General features: G+C 41.6%; 2 protein-coding genes across 3 annotated transcripts; one reads left to right on the top strand and one right to left on the bottom strand.

Annotated features, from left to right (window-relative positions):
* The first annotated feature begins 326 nt into the window (after positions 1-326).
* LOC102229289 (integral membrane protein GPR137-like) lies at positions 327-7,206 on the top strand. The gene is made up of 8 exons (XM_023328100.1): positions 327-401; positions 2,689-3,129; positions 3,210-3,247; positions 3,335-3,575; positions 4,212-4,361; positions 4,452-4,577; positions 4,654-4,772; positions 5,372-7,206. Exons 2-8 carry the CDS (start codon positions 2,758-2,760, stop codon positions 5,466-5,468), a joined length of 1,143 nt encoding a protein of 380 aa, XP_023183868.1. The 5' UTR covers positions 327-401; positions 2,689-2,757; the 3' UTR covers positions 5,469-7,206.
* Positions 7,207-7,779: 573 nt separating this feature from the next.
* On the bottom strand, positions 7,780-18,561 carry syvn1 (synoviolin 1). Of its 2 annotated transcripts, none has more exons than XM_023329033.1 (16): positions 18,371-18,561; positions 17,194-17,343; positions 17,007-17,099; positions 15,764-15,916; positions 15,585-15,633; positions 15,171-15,274; positions 13,678-13,804; positions 13,487-13,586; positions 12,793-12,858; positions 12,568-12,684; positions 12,234-12,385; positions 11,159-11,311; positions 10,902-11,057; positions 10,623-10,806; positions 10,395-10,498; positions 7,780-9,017 (listed from the first exon to the last, which is right to left on the bottom strand). In XM_023329033.1, exons 2-16 carry the CDS (start codon positions 17,323-17,325, stop codon positions 8,806-8,808), a joined length of 1,902 nt encoding a protein of 633 aa, XP_023184801.1. In that variant the 5' UTR covers positions 17,326-17,343; positions 18,371-18,561; the 3' UTR covers positions 7,780-8,805. The 2 variants fall into 2 exon arrangements, with proteins under 2 accessions (XP_023184801.1, XP_014330094.2); XM_014474608.2 differs by having other exon boundaries at positions 17,194-17,340.
* Between the last annotated feature and the right edge of the window lie 453 nt (positions 18,562-19,014).

The raw sequence follows: 19,014 nt of genomic DNA, 5'->3' as shown, positions 1-19,014 counted from the left end.
TATGGTAAATAAAATCTAGTGGAGCATATTTTTAGTTCACGGTTTTATTGGTGGTTCTGTCTTACTTTGATTTACAGATATACAGTTTTCTTTTGTCTCCGTGATCATCAGCATTGGTTCTAAAATGTAACATATTTTTTGTACTTAAAAGTTATCAAAAGCAGATTAGCACATATTTTTGGATAAAACGATGGAGTCGATTTCAGTGGCAAGCATCTACTTTCCTTTTCCAAACAAACTCTCCCCGTTCTTCGACGCGAGTCCACCACTCACAATATGGCGGACGCGCCGGTGCGCCGTCACAGAGGCTCCGCCTCTCTGACGTTACACACGGAAGGAAGAGATTACCGTCTTCGGTCGGCTGCTCATCCTTCAGCTCCATGTTCACCTGAGGCGAAAAGGTCGGTTATTGTCGTCAATTCTATATCTACAGGTGAAATTCGGATTTTTTTTTTTTTTTTACGACATTTAGCATGGCGTGACTGGCAGGCGGAAGCGCAGAGACGTAACGTAGATGTTTGCGGTTAGCTTCGGTTGACGTTCAGTACCTTGAACGCAGCAGTCGGGTTGTTTATGTCATAAACAGCAAAGTAAAGTCAGTCGTTTCGGGTCATATGGGTTTCAAAGGTTGCAGCAGTTCACCGAGGGGTGTCTCACTTGTTAAATGTATGATAAATGAAACTTTTACATAGTCAAACACCGATTTATAAAGTGTTATATAATCCATTTTGTTGAAACTGAAGGAATCAGCGTCTGCTGCATTGATGTTGTTGTGCGATTAGTGAGAGTGAACAGTGAGTCACCTTGCTGCATGTAGCCATACAGTAAATGTTTGTGTTTATAATAACTAAGATTGTCATGGAAATGTCATTAAAAGACAAAACTCTTTAGAAATACACCTGCTGAAAAATGAGTGCATTTACAGCAGATATATATATATTTTCATTTTCCACCCCAGTGGACCTCTGATACTCTGATCTTTGCCACTGATGGAGGAAATAATCATGTGTTCGGCATCGTTTATGTCGCATTTCACAGACAAACATTGAAATTTGTATTGGGAGCAACAACAACACCACCAAAAACAAGCATAAACAACACGATGTCAGATTGTTTTTAAAGGCGCCGACTTGCTTCTGCATGCTCTTCATTCCTTCTGTCTCAGTGTTTTCACCTGGAGATTTTCCAGTGAACACGCTGAGCACTGTAGTGTTTCGTTTAGTTGTTTTTTTTTAAACTCACCCAGGTTTGTGCTGAGGATTCTTCAATCTGATTGTGCAAACAGCCATCACATTCAGCTGTTTACTACTTATCCCAAGTCTGGACGGGACAGTGTTTACATTGTGTTGTTTTTCCTTGACAAAAATGGCCAGTTCCTCTTCTGGGCCTGATAAACTATCTGATCTCCCTTGCTGCATGTCATGGAGGTTTGCGCGTGGCAATCTCACATTTCAGCAACGTCTTTTGTTCCCTTATCATTATCTGCAGCTCTTAGATTTTGTGGTGTGTGTGTGTGTGTGTGTGTGTGTGTGTGTGTGTGTGTGTGTGTGTGTGTGTGTGTGTGTGTGTGTGTGTGTGTGTGTGTGTGTGTGTGTGTGTGAGTGAGAGACCCTGCTCTGGAAAGAGCATTGCACAATTGCAGAAAACGTGACCGTCCACCTGGAGTGATTAATCAGAGAAGCAGTTAGTAATTGATTAATTGTTAACATTTGCTGAAAGAACCACATATTCAGAGCCACAATTAAGCCAGAAATTGTACAAAAAATATACACATTTTTACATTTAAGATAAAATAAAAAAAATAAAACTTTGTGTATAAATATGTTCAAGCCAGAACTCCTCAAGTGGGAAGGTTTTAGCTTCACCTGGCTCAAATTCTGCAAAAAGAGAAGCTCCTGTTAAGCACCTTTTGCTATCCAGGCATTAATCTGTTAATCTGAAAAAATAATCACCAGATTAGTCCAATATTGTGTTGATGTTGAGTCAAGCAGAAAGGGCTATTTATTTATTTATTTATTTATTTATTTATTTTTTGCTGCAGATGCATCCTTTGCTACAAATAGTCAGACGTTCACTAAAGGAATGCTGTCATTGACTTCTAGGCAACAAAATGTTTATGTTCTCACTCAAAAAGGAACTGAATTTTTCTTTATCAGCATATTGAATGTATTTCTAATATTGTATAAAAACGGTTTAAGTGGTTAAATGAAAAATTTACAAAATATGCCAAATTTCTTTATGCAATAAGTCGATTAATCGTCAGACCAGTTGATAGAATAAGCGATTACTGATCGCTTACTGGATAATTGCCTCCCTGGTTGAACGACAGAGAAGAAATGTGGTTTGCAGCGAGTAAGGCACATGAAATGTGTAGGAAGGTTTTCTGTCCAGGTGGGGGGGGAGGGGGGGGGGGGGGGCGTTTAACTCCTTCACACCTGAACACACAACAGTCTCCACTGTTGTGGCGGCTCCGAATCTGGAGTGCATCCGGAGACCGTTTGGTGACATCGGAGGAAAAGAAAATTGTGGCCATGACTTAATAACTTGTGGGGAACGACTTAATTACAAGTTGTGGCTACAGGATTTTTTTTTCTTCTCCGTGTCACCACATACGGGCTCCGTAGCATCCCATTTGTTTCCTGGTCATCTGCTGACCCCCCCGTGTGGACGTGTCCCCCACTCCACCAGATCCTCGGTGCGAAGGCTCCAGAAGTCCCGCGTTGACGATGGCCGCTCAGTGACCCGCCCGCCGCTCCGATGGAGGCTCCGGTAACCGCCGCTTCCCCTCCTCCAAACTCCTCCTCGACGCCGCTGCGTCCGGCCGTGGCCCCGTCCGTCCAGCTGGGCTTCACCACCCTCTACACCGCCCTGTACGGCGGCCTGTTCCTGGTGGTGTACGTGCAGCTGTGGCTGCTGTTCGTCTACAAGCACAAGCGCTGGAGCTACCAGAGCCTGTTCCTGTTCCTGTGCCTGCTCTGGGCCGGCCTGCGCACCACACTCTTCTCCTTCTACTTCCACAACACGGCCCAGGCCAACCACCTGCCTGCCGCCGCCTTCTGGCTGCTCTACTGCTCCCCCGTGTGTCTGCAGTTCTTCACCTTCAGCCTCATCAACCTCTACTTCACCCAGGTCAGTTTTGGGGGAGGATTGTGGGAAGCAACGCGGCTTCGGCTTTGTTGAAAGGTTTCTGTTGTGTTGCTGCTCCGCAGGTTTTCCTGAAGATCAGCGCAGCCTCAGACACAAAGCTGTAAGAACAACCTTCCACTGGAATGGGTCATGTTGTACTGTGTTGCTGCAGCCTGGTGGGCAACCTGTGTGTGTGTGTTATTGTCAGATGGGTGGCCCGGTGCGCCTACGCAGCCATCAGTGTGATCTTCCTTTGCATCAACGTGACGTGCGCCGCTCTGGGGGAGCGAGGCAGCAGTGGAGAGAAGGGCAAGCGCACCTGGAAGCTGGTGTTGGTCAGAGTGATCGTCAACGACCTGCTGTTCATCATGGAGGCCGTGCTGCTGGCCGCCACGCTGCTGCTGCTCACCAGGCAGCCGCGCTCCTTCAGCCCATACCTCATGAGCAAGGTACAGACACCTGTCCGTCCATCCATCAATCCATGTGTCCATCCATCCATTTATGTATTCATGCAGTCATCCATCCATCAGTCTTTCCTTCCTTTTTCCATCCTTCCTTTTATTCATCCAGCCAATCATCCATCTTTGCTTCATTACTTCCTTTCTTCCCTCCTTCTATCCATCTTTTAACACATCCTTCCTTCCTTTAATCCATCCAAACATTCATTCTTTCCTTCCTATTCATCGATCTATCCTTCCTTTTTTTCCATCCTTCCCACCATCCGGTCTCAGTTCTTTTCCAGGTTCCGTATTTAAAGCCAGACCTCAGTAAAAATATCTATCTGCTCTAATTTCTCAGACTAACTTTGTATTCCTGCGTTGTAAAACGTCTCTAAACCTGCCTGAGGTCTGTGAAGTGATGAGCAGAACCCTGGATGCCTTCAGTGTCTCTGATTAGCTCAGTAAAACCAGCGGAGCAGTGCTGGTTTAGAACCGATGTTCTAAACCAGAACATCGGTTCTGGTTTACGGATCGGTGTTTACCTTTCAGCGACGGTACAAGTTGTGTTCCTGGGAGGTGGTAGTGTTGTTGTTGTTGTTTTTTTGCGTAAACGGGAGCGGTGAGTGACGCATTTCCTGTCACCAGGGAACCACGGTGTGCCGCACTGCGGTTCTGGGAGCCGCGGTCATCTTACTGTTCTTCAGCCGGGCCTGCTACAACCTGACCGTCCTCTTCCTCTCCCAGAGCTACAAGGTGGAGTCCTTCGACTACGACTGGTACAACGTCTCCGACCAGGTTGGTTCCTGTTTCCCCATTGAGCATTTTCACCTCCGAGTCATCAAACTGTTGGATAAGTTGTTAGAAAAAAAACTCCTGTATTTTCAGGCTGACCTGCAGAGTGAACTCGGCGACAGAGGCTACCTGGCGTTCGGTGCCATCCTCTTCATCTGGGAGCTGCTCCCTACCAGCCTCCTCATCCTCTTCTTCAGAGTCCGCCGGCCCACTCAGGAGGTCGAGCTCTGCTCTCCAGACCCACAATCTTTTCCGTTTCTCTTGTTCCAAGTCCTCATACGTCCGTTTTCCACAGACCAGCAGCTTGGACATCAACAACAGGGTTCTTCCTCGTCCGTACTTCTTCGATGACCCGGAAGGCAGCGATGATGAAATACCGGCTCCGTGGGCTCGCAGCCCCGCTCAGAACCAAAGGTGATACCGACAGAAACACACAGTAGAAGCTTTTTCTTTTTTGATTGAATGTATTTGCTCACTTTAGAACCACGAACTCGGTTATCCGTAGCCGGATATCTGGGAAAACGAGTACGTTTTTTTGCGTCTTAGCCTTTCGTCCGCACAAAAACGCAGTTTGATCACTAAAAACGATTATTCATAAAAACTCCCACCAAACTGGAGATTTAAGAAAACTGTATATGTTTGCATGTTTACGTGGGAAAACAGATATCTGAGCTGTGGCGCCCCCGAGGGAGGGAGCCCTTCAAATCACAATGAATAAAGTGAACAGACAAAGTCACTCAGAAATGTAACACTGACAGCTTTATAATCTCTTTGTATTGTTGTTATTAAAGCATAAATGCCCTTTTTAGGACCATTTGGCCAGTTTTAATTTTAAACGATTTAAAGATAAATGTTAGATGTTTGTGTAATAATCTCGGCCAAAAGGAAAACAGTCGAGGTTTGGATTCCTAACCTAAATGCTAGTTTAGCTCTGCTGTAACTCATCACATTGTGTGAGCTTTAAGTCATCTTTTTTTTTGTTGTTGTTGCTATTTTTGTTTTGGTACTTCCAGCTGGTACGGATCGGAGACTGCGCCCCTCCTGTTTGCCAACAACCCTGCAGACCAGAGCCACCAGCACCACTCGTTCTACTCCACCCCTCAGAACTGAAACCAAACCCTCATTCGCTGTCGAATTTTTACCTCACCTAGACAATGACCTCAGGGGGACGAGAACCGCGTGTGCAGCTGCCGCCCAGCAGTACCGCCCACTCTGTGGTTGAAATTGCACTGAAAAACCTCAGGAAAGCTACAAAGATGCACCTTGTATTATTATTATTATTATTATTATTTAGATATTTTGACGCTTTCTCAGCTTAAAGGGAACATTTTTGGTGGGAGAGGACCTGGTGAACTTCGTGAGGGTCAAACATTGTTTATTTATTTGCTTACTGACTGTGAATACAGGAGCTAAACTGACACTTCGTATTACATTCCTGGATGGACTCAAACCATCTTAGTTGGTAACTACTAAGCATGGAGAGCTGCTTAGAAAAGTGGCATTTATTAAATACGATGTGGTGCATCTGAAACTGATTACAATACAAAGGATATGATATTTACTACTGTCTGAAGAAGTTTTATTGTTGCTGACGTTCATGTTTCTTATTTCCATCCTTGGCGTTGCTGCAGATACTTTGGGTGTAGTTTGTTTCTGGGGCAATAACTCGTGTTTGTTTAGGGTTGGGTTTTTTTTTTTACTCCCGAGTTCATGTGTTTGATTGGATGTTTTAATTTATTTATCTTTCACAAAATGTTTTTTTTTTTAAATTAATATCTCATTTGAAAAGAACCTTTGCAACAATGCTGCCCGGACTGACACCGGTCCCATCTGCAACAACCCAATAAACACTTTTGACATAAACCTGCTTGTCTTGTTGCTAGGCAGAACAGCTTCCTGGGAGGCAGCCTGTTGGTTCTGATGAATCTGTGATCAAATCTAGTTTTCTTTTTTACCTCATCACTGCACTTGCATTGAAACCTTTCAATGCAACAAATCCATCAAAATGAAGTTAGAAAAGTAATGTATTAACAAGAGAAGGAATTATATTTCAAAAAAAGATTAAGGATAATCTGTCACAGACGCCTAGTTACACTGTTAGGAAAGGAATAATTATTCCATGTTCAGAAAAAATTATTTTAAATTCACCAGTGGCACAATCATTTAAAATAAACGTTTAAAAGTATTTATTACTTAATCATTTTACCTTTACGAAAGCTCTTTAGTCCGCAAATTCTTAAAATTAAGGCTTTAACCGGTATTAAGTTCATTTTTAAAAGGGAAGTTGAACTTTGAAATATCAATATAAAATTTTGTCTTGACAGGACTATTTAATCTCGTATCCTGTGTATTTTTCTCGCGGGACAGAAAAGTCCCGCGAGAAAGTTTGAGTCATCTTCGTTGCGTAACTGTGACTCCAGACGGTTGATGCTATAGCTAGGTTTTTCCGTCTCTTCGTGGGTTGGCGCTAATTTGTGGTCAGTTGAATGGACAAAGTTTATACATTTCTGTACTAACTTAAATAGGATTCATAATGGACTTTAAAAAGTCTGAGTTGGTGAAACCTCCAAAAACCGTGTTAGAGAAGGAAGGAGCCCCGAGAACAACCATCAAATGCTACCTACATGGTCAAAAATAAATAAATCATTTTTCTGCCTCAACATCAAACGGAAAAAAATTGTTTGATTACGGATCTTTGTACCTTCATTAAATGAGAGCAAGGTCGAGCTTTTTCTGCAATTAATACTAGGCCGTCGTTGGTTCTTTCACCAGGATAATTATTAAATACTTAGAAAGAAATAAAATACAAACTGTTGAAAAAGTATCCACGCCTTTCACTGCCTGTAAACATTTCAGGCTGCATCTTCAAAATATTAGCTTGAAGGCAAAAAATAAAAAAAAAAAAAAAAAAAATATATATATATATATATATATATATATATATATATATATATATATATATATATATATATATATAAGCTTGAAGGCCTCGTTACATTATGAAAGTATATTAACTCTGGTGCCACCACCTGTTCCGGAGGGGAACTGCTTGTTCCAAAGGCGCGCTCTGCGGTGAGTCGCTGACCCCCAAGGTAACAACCAATCACGACTCAACGTGGAATGCTTTTGTGCGCTCCCGAACAACCAACCACGTAGAATTACAGCCTTATAAGCATTAAAACAAAACTTTTGAATTAATTTTAAAATAAAAATAAAAAAAATCAATCAAGCTTAGATTGGACGGAGACCATCACATGACAAATAAATATGGCAAATATCGAGACACTTATTAATGGAGAGATTTGACTTCATCCAATAAACAATAGCAAACCAGATGAAGACAGATTGACCCACGTCCCGTTGTTGTTGCTAAGGTCGGACAAAAATAACTCTGTTAGGAAAAAATGCAAATGTAGAAAAGTTTTACAAGAACCTTGCAAGATTCTTTAATTGGGATCTACAGATTTTCTACAACAATCAGATGACTTTGTTCTGTTCATTTAAATATTGCATGTTTCGTTTGTTGTGAACGAGTAAAGAAAGATATTCTTGCAAATGTAACTAAGATTTGTTTCTATTTTTGGTGTCGAATGTGGCTGGAACTGTTTAATGATTTCCCCCCAAAAAACTACAAACCTAAACTTAAAATAAAGTCGTTTTAACCACAACAAAAGAAAACTAACGCTCCTTCTGTGAAGAAATCTGTTTTGTTCCGATCAGTCAGAAGTTTTAATTTAAACAGCCAAATCAACTTAAAGACAACATCACATGGCGGCAGCAGAAAACCTGTAGAAAAAGGCCCCTAAAACCAGGAGCTTCGACACGTTCCTCTGTGGCATCAGCTGCTGCTTCAGGCGCTTTATTCCGCAGCGTGTACAGACGATCCTGTTAAAACTCTTTATACAGTATATACAGTTTCCAATAAATCAGTATGATACAGTGTCAGCAGTGGGAACGGGGGTCAGAACCCTGGGAAACAAGGAGAGGGTCGGGGCGGTGGCGATGTATAAAAAGCAGACGTTTAGCTGTTTGGCTTTATTTGAAACTGAAAATGCTAGATTAGGTTAATGATCCGCCTGTTGTGTTGCTATGGTGAGCAGGGCCGCCTTCCCGCTGAAGATGCAGTAAAACTAGAGCTAAACGCCGACTGACCGAGTTCATTTCCTGCAGCGTTGGCATGGCATAAGTCCACTCCGGAGTTGATCCAGTCAAAAAAAAAAAAAAAAAAAAAAAGAGAGAGAGAGAAAAGAAAAACAGAAGAGGAGCCGTCGCCGTCCGACACAGAAGCGGTTGCGTCTTAGCTCGAGTCCGACTCGTCGCTGTGGGAGACCTGAGCGTGTTGACGAGGGAGAGAGGCGACGAAGAGCCGAAGCAGCCATAAGTTATCTCAAAAGTTTCTGTTGGTTCAGAGCGATAAGCCCCGCCCCCTCTTCTCGCCGATAACGTATCAGTTATCGGGAGGTGGCGACGGCGAAGTCGGCGACGAAGGCGACGTCTCTAGCTTACGGAGACGGCGGCGCCTCAGCTCGGCGGCGCTGGGCTCTCCGTTCTCGTCGTCCGCCGCTCCTTCGTCCCAGTTCTCCTTCCTCTCTGCGTCTGAGGCAGAGGAGGTGGAGTCAGCGGGCTGAGAGGAGACTGTGGCTCCACCTACTGGATCAGCTGGAAACACAATACAGTCCTGGTTAGGAAGGAGCTCCCATTCCTCCACCAGGGGGCGCAGTTCCATGCTTCCTGTGCATGAGGGCACATTATACACCCCCAAACCCCAGTTCTCGATCTATTCTCTGTTACAGGAATGAGAAATTATTATTCCGATATAATAATTTCCAGGTTGATGAAACAAGCTGGACTCCACAGAGGAATGTTAGCACTGAATTGTTACATGTCGTCTCTTTGAACTCTCAGTAAAGCCTGTTCTCTGCTAAGTCATATGGTCAAACAAGCATTATTTAATAGCTTACAGATCTTGCTGATATCCTTTAAAAAAAAAATAAATATTGTAAAATGAATCATTTGGGATTCAGTGGCTGCTCCTACATGTCTGACTATCATTTACACCAACCTGCTGCCTTCCCCCGCCTGTCCTGATTCTCTGTCTTCTCTTCCTCCTCTCGATCCTCACAGCTGAATGACATCAACTTTGTGCTAAGTATGTTTAAAAATACAGCAGTCAAACCACATAAAAAAAAAAAAAAACTCTGAAATTTTAATGTTAAATGATATACTTTAGCTGGACGCTGAATCTGCTCAGACGTATCTGGTTGCATAACAGCAGCGCTGTAAGCGTTATACTGAGTGAAAACATTTCAACTCAAGTTCATCACTGCCAAGTTTTATAATCTGTGTTTTTTGGTCGAACAATAAAAAAAAAAAAAACAGAGTAGTTATTTTACGTTTCTTGCTATAATCTTTTATAATTTACATGTAGCACAGTTGTAGGACAGCAGCGATCTGTCATTTAGTAACTTAAGCTAACCTGAATATTTACAATTTACATGGCTCCTCTATTAACCTTTTAACAACGTTTTTACCAGCGTTTCACTGAGAAATAGCTCATATAATGAGCATAGCAGATTCCAACAGGTGTGCTAATTGCTCCTGGCTAGTCTGAAGGAGCTAAGTGGGGCTGCTCTGGAGGCAGAAGCTTGGAAGCTTAGAAACTGGAAAACTGCAGCTCAGAGGAGGAGTTTCACCCTCGAAGGCGGAGCTACGTGTGAAAGAATCAAGGCCACGTATGTTTATAATAAGGGAATGACATTATAATATGATGTAGAGCTAATAAAAAAAAGTTGATTTTACATAATCCTGCCCCTTTAAGACACTTGTACGTTAATAAAACTCTGTGTCGTATCAGTACGCCCCCATGTGTTGCATAGCTACTTTTCACCCCAGATTCAGAATTCCTCACTATCCTTTCTAAATTATGAAACACTTACTGATTCTTCTTCTGTGAAAATATTTTTAGCTGGTTTATCAAAACTGTATTAATAAAACAGTGAAAACTTCTGTAATCAGAAACTTGTATTTGTTACATACAGGTGGACGAGTCCCTCTCCGTGGCGGGACTCTCTGCGCCAGCGGACGCTGCCTCCCGATTGGCTCCGCCGGCTTCTGCGGCGCCACCCTCGGGCCGAGGAGGGCTGGGGTGAGAACAGGAGAGAGGTGATGTTTCAGCGCGTGGCGGCTCTTCAAATTACAAAGGCAAATCAAGACCGCAGGCTTTTTCCCGACCGAACCAGCTTCAGATGGAGGGGCGTGACCTACGCGAGCGTGGCAACGGTGCTGAGGTAGTGGTGGATGTTGAGCATGGCGGCGTCCAGCAGGGTGTGGATGTTCTGGAGACACTGCAGCCTGGCCTCCAGGCCCCTCCTCCCTTCGGCCTCCAGCTCCCTCAGTTCCTCCTCCGTCAGGCGAGAGAGCGACGGAGGCGGAGGAGGCATGGACGACACTGGGGGAGGGTAGAGAGAAGCTGCACTTCAACGAAACCAGATGATTTTATTTGATTTTTTACTCTAACAAGTGTCTCTAGATGTGGAAGCTTACCAAAGGGAGGAGGCGGAGGCATCGGCAGCCATGGCGCAGCGGGGAAAGGAGGAGGCGGGAAGGAGAAAGGGAATCCTGGGATTGCTGATCCTGGAGCGGCGGCGGCGGCTGACGACGTAGCAGCGTCTGCAGCAGATGAAGTGGGCTGGCTGGTGCCTAAAGGGAACGGACGAGTCACAAATTGATGACATCAAGAAAAAGCTGAATCGCTTGAGTTAAAATGACTGTAGTTAAAGGTAGAACTCGGGGCGTTTTACCAGCGGCCTGCGTTGTGTCCGTGCTGCTTGGCGGAGCGTCAGCTGCAGCAGGAGCTGCAGGTGGAGCAGCAGCAGCAGGTGGAGGAACTGCAGGGAAAGGACCCCAGAAAGGGAAAACTCCTGGAGGGAAGCCTGGCAGCATGCCGGGAGCGACTGGAAGAGAGAGAGAGAAAAAGGAGTTCAATGAACAAGAAAAGACAAATGGTGAATGTAGGAAAAGGACAGTTTTCTCAACTGTAATAAATAAAAACGCAGGGTCATTTTGGACAATTTAAAAGATAAAATATTCTTTAAAGGGCAGTACTATGCATTTTCCAGCCACATAGTGCAATTTAAAGCATAATTAAGTAACTATGTTATATAAATGCTATCTATATCAAATGTGACTTAAGAAATCTGACTTTGTAATTTAACGCCTTGAAATTGGGTCTCTGTCACTTTAAGAAGCTCCTGCTCTTTTTGAAGCTCCGCCTTCAGGAAGTCATCACACATGGCTCCCCTATTAACCCTTTAACAACTTTGTACGGTGGAGTATTGGGGCCAAGCAAAGAGATTTTTTGTTTAATCACGAGAATATAGTCAGAATATTGACAGAATGAAGCCGCAACTTTACCAGAAGAATGTCTTAAAATTATTAGAAAGAAGTTGTTTTAACGAGATAAAACCTTAATTAGTTGGTTTTTTTCTTAGAGTTCTCATACAATTAATACTTTATTTTCCTATTATTACAACTTTATTCTTGTATTATTTTGACTTTATTGTCATGTGACTTTATTCTCGTGTTACTATAAGAATAAAATGTCTTGTAATGACATTATTCTTGTAAAAATAAAAAAACAACTTAGCATAACCCCTAATATTTTGTCAGTGAGTAGACCTGAATTCACAATCCAAATAAATAGCATTTGTAAAATAAAAAAAAAGGCATTTGTAAAACAAGATGGAGGCCCTGACATGACTCTGAACTATGAAAAACCCAAAGAAAGAAATCCAGATTTTCCCACAAATTAAATCTTCGAAAGCCATAAAAGCGATTTGTCGCCCAGCCCTGGATGAGTTTCATACTGAAAGTCACCGTTTGGGGCCGGAGCGGCCGGGGCGTTGGCGGGCGCCGCCGGGGCCGGAGCCGGTGCCGGGGCCTGGGCCTGGTTGTTGTTGGATGCCCTGAGGACGTCCATGCGGCAGGTGGGGCAGGTCTGCTGCCTCTGGAACCAGGAGCGCAGGCAGCTGTGGAGCATCAACGACCATGAAAACATCGATCTTATCAGGCAAACCAAAAAGCGACTTTTCATACGGATCTTTTGTTTCCAGCCACGTTTAAATGTCCACCTCAACCCCTGCTCTGTTTAAGTGCAGCATTAGTGTTAAACTCAGGCGTGTGTGTGTGCATGTGGTCACATTGGACTCACCTGGAGTGGAAAATGTGATTGCAGGGTAGCTTCTTGGCTCCGGTGACCATTTCCTCTCTACAGATGATGCAGACGTTGTCCGAGGCCTGCAGATCCTCCGGAGTCGCATCAGGATATCTGAACATTAGATTATAAACAGACACATTATTGGAATATGTCAAAAACTATATTAGAATTAATAAGAATTAACTGAATAACTAAAAAATAAACTACTGATGGACTCACAGAGTGTTCATGTTGCGGATTGCTCTCCTTGACATTATAGCGTCTGTTACGGCTTTTTTAAACTGCCTGAAAAGAGACAGACAAAAAGTTGAAAGATGTGGTAAATAAACTTTGTTTTAGGTTGACATGAAGCAGCAATCAAGACTCAATATGTTCTATAAAAAATGTTTTAAAAAATTCAATCGATTAGGTGTCCAAATCTTTTTTTTTACAAATTAAAACGCAAAATGATTTTGTTGGATTTTTTAAAAATCTGCTCAGCAATAAATTGAATATGCAATACTATTTAATGAAGCAAAGGCTGAAAATTTCCTAACTTTTCAGGTCATTTTTTGTAGTCTAGAAAATATTTCTCCACCAACAAAAGTCTTCTCTAAGCCAGTTTAAAGGAATGGATGTGCTCCAGTTTTTGTGTTTTTTTTCTAAGTAAAAAGTCACTGGATGTTTATAGTTCTACGTCATATGAAATCAAAGGCAAAAGAAAAATATTTTTAGATAACTTTATGCTAGAGAAATAAATTAGAAAAAAAGAAACTTCTTCAAAGTGTCCACCAGAGGGCCTCATTTGTGCCAGTCTTGCATTTTTGAGCTGCAGTCGGCCACATAAAATTGTTCCACGGGCCACAAAGGGCCCCTGAGCCGCACTTTGGACACCCCTGTTCTAGACAGACATTTCATTAGAAGAGCTGCTCACCTCATGGCCAGGTACATGGGCCGGATGGCGAACAGGGGGAAGGTGTGGACCTTTATCATGATGGTCATGAAGGCGATGTAGAGGAGAACCTTGATGAAACCTGGCGGCAACACGCCGTGTGACACATACATCGTCATCGTCGTCATGGACGCCATATTTAATCAGTCGTACACACAGACAAGTTGCAGCACCTGTGAAGAGCTCGGTGTAGAGCATGTAGACGGCCTTGTTGTCCCAGGGGTTCTCACTCTGAAGGTCAACGGTGTGCAGGACGTACTTGATGAAGGTCGTCAGGATCATGGTCAACAAGATGGCGTACTGAGGAGGACGAAGAAAATCAAATGGAAAATATAAGCAAATCTAGGTTAAGAAAGGGAAGCAGCAGTCAGATGTAAAGTATACATGGTGACCTAGCATCAGAAAAAACAAACAAAAAAAACACACACACACACAGTTGAGTTAGATATCCGAGACTGGAAAATGAGATTTATGAAACAAATCTCACCATCAGTTTAAAGCAAAACAAATTCTCTAATGAGTGAAAACTCAAAGACAATGATATAAAATATGTAATGAAACATTGACTTTTACCTTTTTTCTTACTTTCCTTTACTATTCAATAATTATTGCATTCATTTAGCGTAAATGCTAACCTCATATCTTCTCATATTAGTTGACAACGAGTTCTGTGGTTGAAAATGTACCAGGTAATATACTGTGACTTCATTAAGCTGACGTTGAATATATAACCACATAAAATTTTCCCAACACAATCCACTCTTTTAAGAAAATATGTGATATTTTTTATATTAATCCCAGCAGCCAATAAGAAAGATGAGACATTTTCCTGAATTTCCCCCTTTGTGAGACAATATAGGTTATTTCTATCTTCTATCTATATCTTCAATAAGTTATTTAAACTTATATTTTACAATAAAGGCTGAAAAAAGATTACATTTGTATTAAAAAAAAATTAAATGTATTATTTAAAAATCTATTATATTGCATTCTTTTTTAAATTTTCTTCTTCATTTTCCTTCCAATTTTCTGAGGCCCTCTATCGCCCCCTGGTGGCGCCCACTCTTAAAAGCACCGTTAAAGCATCTTATTTAAAGTACGGTTTTGGAAATGCAAGATATTTACCTGCTAGACATACAACTTTTCATTAATAATTAAAGGATAATAGAAAACATTTTGAGTTCTTATATAGAAGTAGCAGGAGCTGATTTTATTTTGTGTTTTTGTAATAAATGGTCTAGTCGACACATTTAAACCGTCAGCTCCGTCACCACAGAGAGCGCTGCGTTAAGGTTTCGATTTTTTCCCTTTTTTCTTTAAACACAGCTGGAGGATTTGCAAGATTATTTCAAAACTTGCATTTAATCTGAATTTAAATCCTTTTCTAAAGCTTTTAAATGATTTCCAGTCATTAAGAAAATTTGAATGTGATTTTTTTTTTTTTTTTTAAGACGCTCACTTTGGTACAGTTTATATCGCTGCTCCTGAGAAAAATAATCCATTTTAAAAGACGACGTGATGATAATTACTCTTTATTTTAAGAGGAACCTGCATGAAAAAAAATAAAATAAAATAAAAATCAGCTTCTTTTTTTATTGTAAAATGAACCACGACGCATTTAACACGCCTCGAGTTTGAAAGGTTATAAAAAGGAAGCGGGACAAACCTCAAAGCCAAAAACGAGCTGGACCGAAGCTCCTCTGGTGATGATGCTGTGGCAGGCATGGTTAACAAACAGGAAGTCCATGACAGCCAGAAGTCCTAGAAGAGCTGCAGAAAAAATTAAGAAGCGTTCATTACAGAAGTGTGTATGCAGAGTGTAAACAAGAAGGAAAAAAATTAATAAATGTGACTCTTTGGACCCCGGGCAGCTGCTGAGGCGAGAACTTTAAGTTGTTTCTGTGACATGCAGACAGTTTTAGGCGGTAAAACTGAACAGGAACTGGAACCATTTTGTGACTACAACCAAGACGCACCTGGCTTCGACAAATATTTGCATACAGTTTCATGAAATGCTTCGCGCCAAGTGAAATCAGTACAAAAAAAAAAGAGCAAGAAAAGAAAACTGAAAGGTACTTGCATAAAACTCTCAAGTGAAAAACCCAGGATATGTTCGGACTCCTCTCCATCTGACGAGAAACAGACAGGAAAAAACAAAACGATCTCATCTTTTCTCTTGGGTTACGGCTGTTTGTTTGGTAAAGATTTGTCTGTTTTCCTCTTCCCACTCACGACAAATTCACTCAGAGAGAAACTCACAAAGTCCACCCGGTCCTCGGCCAGCCAGTGGAAACACTTGAGGAAGAGCAGGAGGGTGAAGAGGGCGACGAAGCGAGGGGAGAAATCGTCCCTGAACACGGTGAACGCCAGGCAGGTCTCCGTCACCGCGTACCAGGAGCGCTCGATGAGGTGCTGGCAGAGGGGGAGAGAGAGCAGAACGAGTTTTGCTTACATTTACAGCACGACATTTCACAGTGTTGTCTTCTTCTATTTCAGTCGGGAGTTTTTTTTGTTTTGTTTTACAAAAATGATATTACGAAAACAAGGTCGTAAAATTAAGAGAATAAAGTCGAAATAATGAAAATAGTCATGACCTTAATCCTGTATTATTTCATCTTTATTCTGATAATGTTTTTTTTTTTAACTTTCTTAGTGAGGGCCCAAACCTCTGTTGTAATTTTTAACCTTTCCATATGCAAATAAAAAAACTGTTTAAAAAAAACCCCACAATGATGGAAAAAAAAGAACAAAAAAAAGTTAAAAAAAAAAAAACATGATTCAAACTTGTAGCAGATATCCGTTTTTTGGAATTAAATAATATTTCAATTCCTGTCACTGGCAAATAATAAAAAAAAAAAGTGTAAGTAAAAGCATAAACTTATTACACTTTCACTTTTTTATACACACACAATCATCAAAACAGCAGAATTGGTCTTGTATATTTTTCTAAAGCATTTTTCCAAAGACTTCCTTTTATGTGTCTGTAGACAAACTCAAAAAAAAAAAAGAACAAATCATCAAATCTTGTTGTACTTGCTGAGCAAATTATTTTGATACTTTTTGTCTTATTAAAAGAGTGAAAAACACAGTTCTAACTCTCCACAATTATTTCACACCAGAGTCTCTCTGATTGAAGTACAAATGGTTTTAATATTTATCCTGACCTTTATTTTTTTTAAACAAACCTCTCTCTCCTAACTGATAGTTTGCTTCTTTAATTTCAAACCACTTATTCAATCTTGGAAGGAGTTTACAATAGGCTTTGTGCATGTCTATGCTGTTCTGAGCTCTACAAAAATCACAACATTTTAAAGTATGCAATGCGAGAAATATTTCCATCAATTGGATAAAAATAATCTGACGCAGTTATGACTCGAATAGCTTTCCTTTGGAGCCCGTAGACAGGTTTTGTGTTGATTTTATACGAGCTTCACCCCGATATGCGCACAATAACACACGTATGGAAGCGTGGAGTAAAGACGGATCTTCGATGATCCCCCACCTCCATTTCTGCAGCCCTCAGCTGGCCAAAGAACACCTTCCTCATGATCTTCCCCAGCAGGAACACCAGCACAAACGCCTGAATGTACAAAACCTAACAGGGAGGGAAACAGAAAGGAAAACTTTAAAAGCGGCTCACGTGAGCACAAACAAAAACTAAAGACAGGCCGACCAGACGGCTGACCTACCGCCATGCTGGGGCTGCTTTTGGTGAGGTACACGACGGTCGGGTAGAACTGATGTTTGAGCAGGTAGGCGTGGGCCACCACGGCGCCGGTCAGCGCCATGCTGGTGGCGGTCACCAGGGCTGCTCGCACCATTGTGGACTGCAGACGCTGCTGAGGCCCAAACAGACAGAACAACATGAGAAAAATTAAGGAATGTCAAGATTTTCACTTCTTTTCTTCCCTCCATTTTAAAATATTATGCTTCGCATTTTCACTTCCATCGAGGCCATGTGTAAACAAATCACAATCAGGCGTTTCCTGACCAATACCAATTTTGTACGTCGTCCTCAAATTCTCACCTGACGCATCATCTCAAATTTCTTATGAATCAAACTAAGAAATCCCACAGATCGACCAAAATCATGAACTTTAATGCACTTAAATACATTTTAAAAAGTCACATAAATGTTTGATACATACGCTTTGACGCTTAAATGGGTCAAAAGTTTTACAATTACTTCACAACACATTAATTTTCCTTTTTTTTATTGTTTATCATTAAGGAAATACAAAAACAGAGAATTAAGTCAAAATGATCAGCCCTTAAATGATTTAGGGGGAGAAAAGTAAAATCAAAGTAATTCAAAAGTGTCTAAATCCATGCTTTCACAAATTAAACTATGGAAACCACCTGAAGGAAACACAAAGTGACGCATTTCAAAAGAGAAAGCGTCCGTGGCATGCAAACACTTTGTTTTATAAAACACCTAACGTATGAAGAGGCAACTGTTCACAGCTCCATGGTAGCTAAACTAATACTGAAATCTTGCACATGTTAAATGTATTGATATTGATCATATATACTGAAGCTGCTTGGAGCAGCATAAACCTTCAGCGTAAATAAAACCATACTGAGTCCATTGATTTTTTTAAAAAGTATTTTCGCACTATATAACTGTTTCATGGCGCGTAGAAACATCCCGTATAGAGTTAATGTATTAAGCTCAACTCCTCAGTGTTGTGACAGCTTCCTGAGACATATGGAAACATTATTCTCGAACCGAAACCTTCCAATAGACTTCTGTTGGGGTTATAAGTGTAACTAATTCTGCAGGTATGTTGTCAAACAGAAATGTGGGTTAGTAAGCCTATGCTAGCCTATGTTAGCTTCCAACCGCTCCAGCTGTCAGGGACTCACCGACTCGGTACCCGCAGGACGGCTCGCTCCTCGGCTGATTCAACGGCGCCTCCTTGTCTGATAAAACCTCTACGCTGTCTCCAGCTACTCCATTTCAAACATGTCACCTTACTCTCCCAATTATTAGCTATTAATTCCCCCCTCGCCCGTATTTGCCTGTCTACGTGTTTATCTTCGGCTTGCTCCTCACAAGCCACCTCACATCCGGTAGTTATGGTAATTTAACGCAACGGCATTTTGTTTTCACGCCACAGAAATGCGCGGTGTTTTTGTGTTTAGCAGCTACGCTGCAAATGAGGCAGGAAGAGAACATTGTCAAACCATTGTGATTTCAGTTACCACTGGCCTTCTTATTCGTATTTCCTCCAGGTGTGTGAGATATCGTGTTCCGCATTTTCGGAGTTTTACGGTAAATATAAACGTGGACCAATCGGAAGTTATCAGGCTCTCACGGCCAAAAGAGGCGTTCAAGCGCGCCGTGCCTCACAATCCAGTCAATCATATTAAAGAACTGGAGATTGGAAACACAGAATAAGTAACCACAAATTATATAAGGAAATATCCACGGTCGATTTCAGACATCGAAAGAGAAATAAATTAAAAACGTTTTTTTTTTTTCATTATTGGTGATGAAAATATTCTGC

Source organism: Xiphophorus maculatus, chromosome 23 (genome assembly GCF_002775205.1).
Source record: "Xiphophorus maculatus strain JP 163 A chromosome 23, X_maculatus-5.0-male, whole genome shotgun sequence".
NCBI classification, from domain to species: Eukaryota; Metazoa; Chordata; class Actinopteri; order Cyprinodontiformes; family Poeciliidae; genus Xiphophorus; species Xiphophorus maculatus.
The sequence above is the reverse complement of the archived record's forward strand: the minus strand, read 5'-3'. Positions and strand labels throughout refer to the sequence as shown.